At 45.0% G+C, this 4,898-nt stretch overlaps 1 protein-coding gene across 2 annotated transcripts in view; it reads left to right on the top strand.

Annotated features, from left to right (window-relative positions):
- Nucleotides 1–565: 565 nt before the first annotated feature.
- Nucleotides 566–4,898, top strand: part of Poglut1 (protein O-glucosyltransferase 1) — a 25,568-nt gene continuing 21,235 nt past the window's right edge. Inside the window, exons 1-3 of one of the 2 annotated variants that reach the window (XM_005344985.2) lie at nucleotides 566–692; nucleotides 1,321–1,411; nucleotides 2,701–2,844. In XM_005344985.2, coding sequence (XP_005345042.1) covers nucleotides 608–692; nucleotides 1,321–1,411; nucleotides 2,701–2,844 — 320 coding nt within the window. In that variant the 5' untranslated portion in view covers nucleotides 566–607. The remainder of the gene's footprint in view (nucleotides 693–1,320; nucleotides 1,412–2,700; nucleotides 2,845–4,898) is intronic. The other variant, XM_013352442.2, reaches the window with a different exon arrangement.

Raw genomic sequence — 4,898 nt, 5'->3', positions numbered from 1 at the left:
GAAGTTCAGTTCCGCATTTCATGTACCTCCACACTTTGGAAGCTGAGGCAAGAGGATAGTGAGTTAGAGATCAGCCTGAGCTATATAATAACACTCTGTCTCAAGAAAAAAAAAAGAACTTAATGATAATGATATAGCTTTAAAATGTTCAATTTGCTTGATATTCTAGCCTTAGTTCAAGATAAGGGCTTACTATAAATCTTGTTTATCACCGCCAATTTGTTATAATTGCTATAAATTCCTATTGTAAAGTGACCCATGCTAATCTATTTGCAGCACTTTGTGACTTGACAGTTTGCATCCATCCATATGCTCAATAAATAAACTGTTTTGTGTTCCGGGATGACCTAGCCTAGTCTCTGTATGTAGCTGTGGCAAGAAATGTACTCCCTCTGACCTTCATTTTGTCACAAAACGGAAGGAATGACCTTTACTAGCAGTGCTGTGTTGATTAGCTTCTAGGGGCCTGCAGGGGAGGTGGGGGCGGGGTGCTGGGCAGCCATCTTTGTGTCGGGCAGCTCCCACGTGCCTGGCGTCCGCGGCCACCCCTGTGCAGGGCGGCGCTTCCGCCGGCGTGCGGGCCTGGATCCGCAGTGGTCTGCGGGCGATGGAGCGGCTGGCGGGCTGGCGGCTTGGGCCATGGATGCTGCTATTGCTCCTGCTCCGGGTGCAGGCCCGCCAGAAGGAGTCAGGTGGGCTCCGGGCAGGGCCAAGCCTGCCGCTGCGACTTGGGGTGCGCTTGGTTCCCGAGGCGCTCGCTCCTGCCCCCCGGCGCGCGGAGAATGCTGTGTGGCTGCAGCGCGAGCTGGGCGGCCGGCGTGGGCGGGGGCGAGCAGAGGTGTCTGGGCCTCTGCTGCTTCTATCCCTGGACCCATCTTCCAGAACTGGGGGTGGTAGGGAGAGAGAGGGACGTCCCCTGTGTTTTGCACCCTTTTGAGAGGGAGACTCCTACCTGTTATGACAGAACAACAGATGAGGGAGGGTTATGTCTAAGACTTTGCATTGGTTCTCTCTCGAAGGGGCTCAGTTTGATTAGGTGAGAATCCGTGTCGAAGTCCACTGTATCCATAGCCGTTTAAGGCCGAACATTAAGCTTGTGACTTTTCCAATTTCTTAGATACCTGATGGCCCAGGTAGAGGAGCAGACTTGACTCAAGCCCCGACAAGTTACACAAAGAATCCTTCTTGGCATTTCGTTTCCACTACTGGGAAAGGAAGGGGATTTCTGCAAGTGTTGGTCTTCTGTTGCTTCTGCCTGCTGCTTGCACATGCGATTGCCAAGGGTATTTTGTTAACTCTCATTTCCTTCACTTTTTGAAGGCTCAAAATGGAAAGTATTTATTGACCAAATTAACAGGGCTTTGGAGAATTATGAACCATGTACAAGTCAAAACTGCAGCTGCTATCACGGGTGAGTTCTTTAATGTGTCCCCGAGAGCTGGATTCTTGACCTAGGGAAACTTTCCAAAGTCCTGCAAGAGATCTTGATGGCAGTTATCAGTGATCTAAGGATGTCGTGAGAGCTGAAGGGGTACCTTAGGTGGCTCTTCCACGATGAGAAAATGCCCTGGGAGGCTCAGTATTCTCCACATGGCCTCTACTCCCTGTGGGATTTAGCAAATGTGCTTTTCTGTTTCACCCACGGACTGAAAGCATCTTAGGACCTGAGTCTATGTCTTCTCTCTGGTGCTGACCCTCTGCAATTGCTTGTTGAAGGAGTGAGCGTATATATCATCTATATAATATAATCAGTATTTCCTCTTGGTTTTTAATCTTTAAGGTATGCAAGTTTGGCCTGGGTTTAGTATAGTAGAAAGATAAGCCCGTGGACAGCAAGCCTGAGGGGTTCTAACCTACGTTTCCCACTGACTACCCCTTATGGCAAGCCATGTCATTCCTCCGAAAGTTCAGATAAACAGCAGTCCTTGCCCTTCATCTTTCTAAGATTCTTCAAAAATTCTCCTGATGCTAATGATACTTCTTGAAACTTACATGGTGCTGAACTTGAAAAGAGATGTAAAGTAACTGATTTCCTGGTGACTGCAGCCAATGCCGGGGAGCACGAGCCTCACAGTTAAAATAAAGGAAAATAGGACATCTGTGAGATGGCGGGGCTATGGTCGTGGGTGTGGCATGAATAGGCCATCCAAGGGGGGCGGGGCAAGCCTGATGGAGGAAGGAAGAAGAAACATGGACTTCTTCCTCTTGCTTTGCTATGTTTGACACTTTGCTTTTGTGGTGCTGGAGACCAGACCTAGGACCTTGCCCATGCCAAGCAAGCACTCTTAACTGAACTACGCCTCAGCATGTTGTATTGTGTGTGTTGTGTGTGTTTGGGTATGTTTCTTTCAGGTGTCACTGTGCCTTATTCTGCAAAGTCTGGGTCTCTCACTGAACCAGACTGGGGCCAGCGAGCCTTTGGTGATCTGCCTCTCCACCCTCCACAGGGCTGGGGTTATGGCTGTGTTCACTGATGCTGGGGTTGTGAACTCAGAACCTTGTGCAAGCCCATCTTCCCCAGGTTCTGAGTTTGATCTTTTTTTTCTTTAGTTACCCATAGTGCTTTTAGAAGAGTTGCTCATTCCTATCCATTACTTTCCCCTGTTTAGTTTATTCTTTGAACAAGATGCATTTGGGAATAGACGGAATTTATCGGGATTTCTTGGCCTGCTTTCCTCAATGGTTTCCATTCTTTCACAGCGTCATCCAAGAGGACCTCACTCCTTTCCGAGGTGGTATCTCCAGGAAGATGATGGCTGAGGTGGTCAGGCGGAAGCTAGGGACCCACTACCAGATCATTAAGCACAGATTATTTCGGGAAGATGACTGCATGTTCCCCTCCAGGTAAGATGAAGACGTATCTTCTGGTATCTTCTAAGGATGCTACATGTAGGCTAACGATACTGTCAAGTCCTCCTAGATGCCAATTTAGAAGATTAACGAGTGAATCTTTCCTCCTATTTCAGGAAGTGTGGATAACTCACCTTGCCTGGGATTTTATTTATTTTTTATTACCAGCTATTTTACGCAAGCTATTGTACATCATTAATTTTGATGGCATTGGCTCTGCCTTCTGTTTCATTTGTTTGTTTGTTTGTTTGTTGGCCTGGTTTCACAGGCTATGAAGAGTAGACTAATGAAACCTGGTAGGGTAATGTGGGCTACAGGAGAAAGTGAAGCAGAGGGATTTATAAATGTGTGTTGTGAGCCAGGTATATGCAGGTTTATGACGGCATAGTAATAGCTCACTGTATGGATTTCTTCATTTAGTCCTCTATCAGTGAATATTTAAATTACTCCTTACAAAACCTCTACAAAATCTGACCAATACAAGCTTTACTATGCTTATATATGCATATACCTCTGCGCACACTGGTCATGGACATGTACACGTGTAGGCTGAATTCCCAGAATAGCTAGGCTAAGTACTGTATTTTGTTTTTTGTTTCCCATGCTTTTTAAAGATTTTTAATTAATTCATTTACTAATTTATTTGAGACCGTGTTTCATTATGTAGCTCTGGTTGGCCTGGAACTTGCTATGTAGACCAGGCTGGCCTTGAACTCAGAGTTCCACCTGTTTCTTTCTCCATAGCGCTAGGATTGAAGATGTGTGCCACCATGTCTGGCTCTCATGCTCTTAAGTAGACCTTATGCCCTCTACTACAATGCAGTGTATTAGACTTTTAGAATCTTTGTCAATCAGATTCTAAAAAGTTATCTGGTCTCATTGACACTTCCTTATTATTAATACATTACATACACAAGTATTTTATGTTTATGAACCATTGATTTTATTTGGTAGTTATCTTCTTACATGTAAAATATGTATGTAATATTTATAAATAATTTTAATAATTATAATTGTAATAATAGACTATAAAATAATAAGAAATAATATTTATTTGGTAGCTATCTCCTTATGTGTTAAACTGTTTTAGCCTGGCATGGTGGCTGAAATGTTGGGTCTTGGGAGGCAGAGAAGGAAGATGACCAAAAGTTTGAGGCCAGATGGTCTATGTAGTAAGTTCCAGACTAGCCATGTTGCCAGAAAATTCTGATCAGTTTGTGAGCTGCTAGATCTGTCAGCTCCTGGAGTGGTGGCAGTAGGACCTCAAAGGATAGGGCAGAAACAAGCCAAACATTTTCCCTTTCTTTCAGAAAAACAAATAAGTTCTCTGAGGCTTCTCAGGGAGTGCAGTGAGAAAGTGGTGTTTTGGTCTTCATGATTTTATCGGTCCGTTTCTGTCTTGCAGAGCAAGTTTTGATAATAATCTGTATTTAGGTTAAACGTATGAAAGGTTTTCCTTCATCAAGAGCTAACCTTGGAAGAAAGTAAAATGGTACCATTGGTAGTTTGAATGTAATTTGCCCCCATAATCTTATGGAGAGTAGCACTCTTTGGAGGTGTGGCTTTGTTGGAGTGGGTGTGGCCTTGTTGGAGGAAGTGTGTCACTGTGGGGGTGGGCTTTGAGGTTTCCTATGCTTAGAATTCTGCCCAGTGAGTCAGTCGACTTCCTGCTCCCTTTTGGTCAAGCCATAGCCTGCACCACATCTGCCTGCGTGTCACCTGTCATGACACTCACTATGTCTGCCTGCATGCCACCATACTTTCTGTCCTGATGATAAAGGATTGCACCTCTGAACTATATGCCACCCCAATTAAATGCTTTCTTTATAAGAGTTGCCGCTGTCATGGTGTCTCTCCACAGCAGTGAAAACCCTAACACTGTATGTTAGTCAGCTTCCCGCTACTGTAACAAAACATCTGAGACAAGTAAGCATAGAGGATTGTTTTATTTTGGCTCATGGTTTCAGTCTGGTCAGTTGGCTTTCTTGCTTTGGGGTCTGTGGTTATTCAGGGCAGCATGGAGGGCAGTACTGGGTAGAGAAACCTGC

The sequence above is a fragment of the Microtus ochrogaster genome, chromosome 2 (genome assembly GCF_000317375.1).
Source record: "Microtus ochrogaster isolate Prairie Vole_2 chromosome 2, MicOch1.0, whole genome shotgun sequence".
NCBI lineage: Eukaryota > Metazoa > Chordata > Mammalia > Rodentia > Cricetidae > Microtus > Microtus ochrogaster.
The sequence above is the reverse complement of the archived record's forward strand: the minus strand, read 5'-3'. Positions and strand labels throughout refer to the sequence as shown.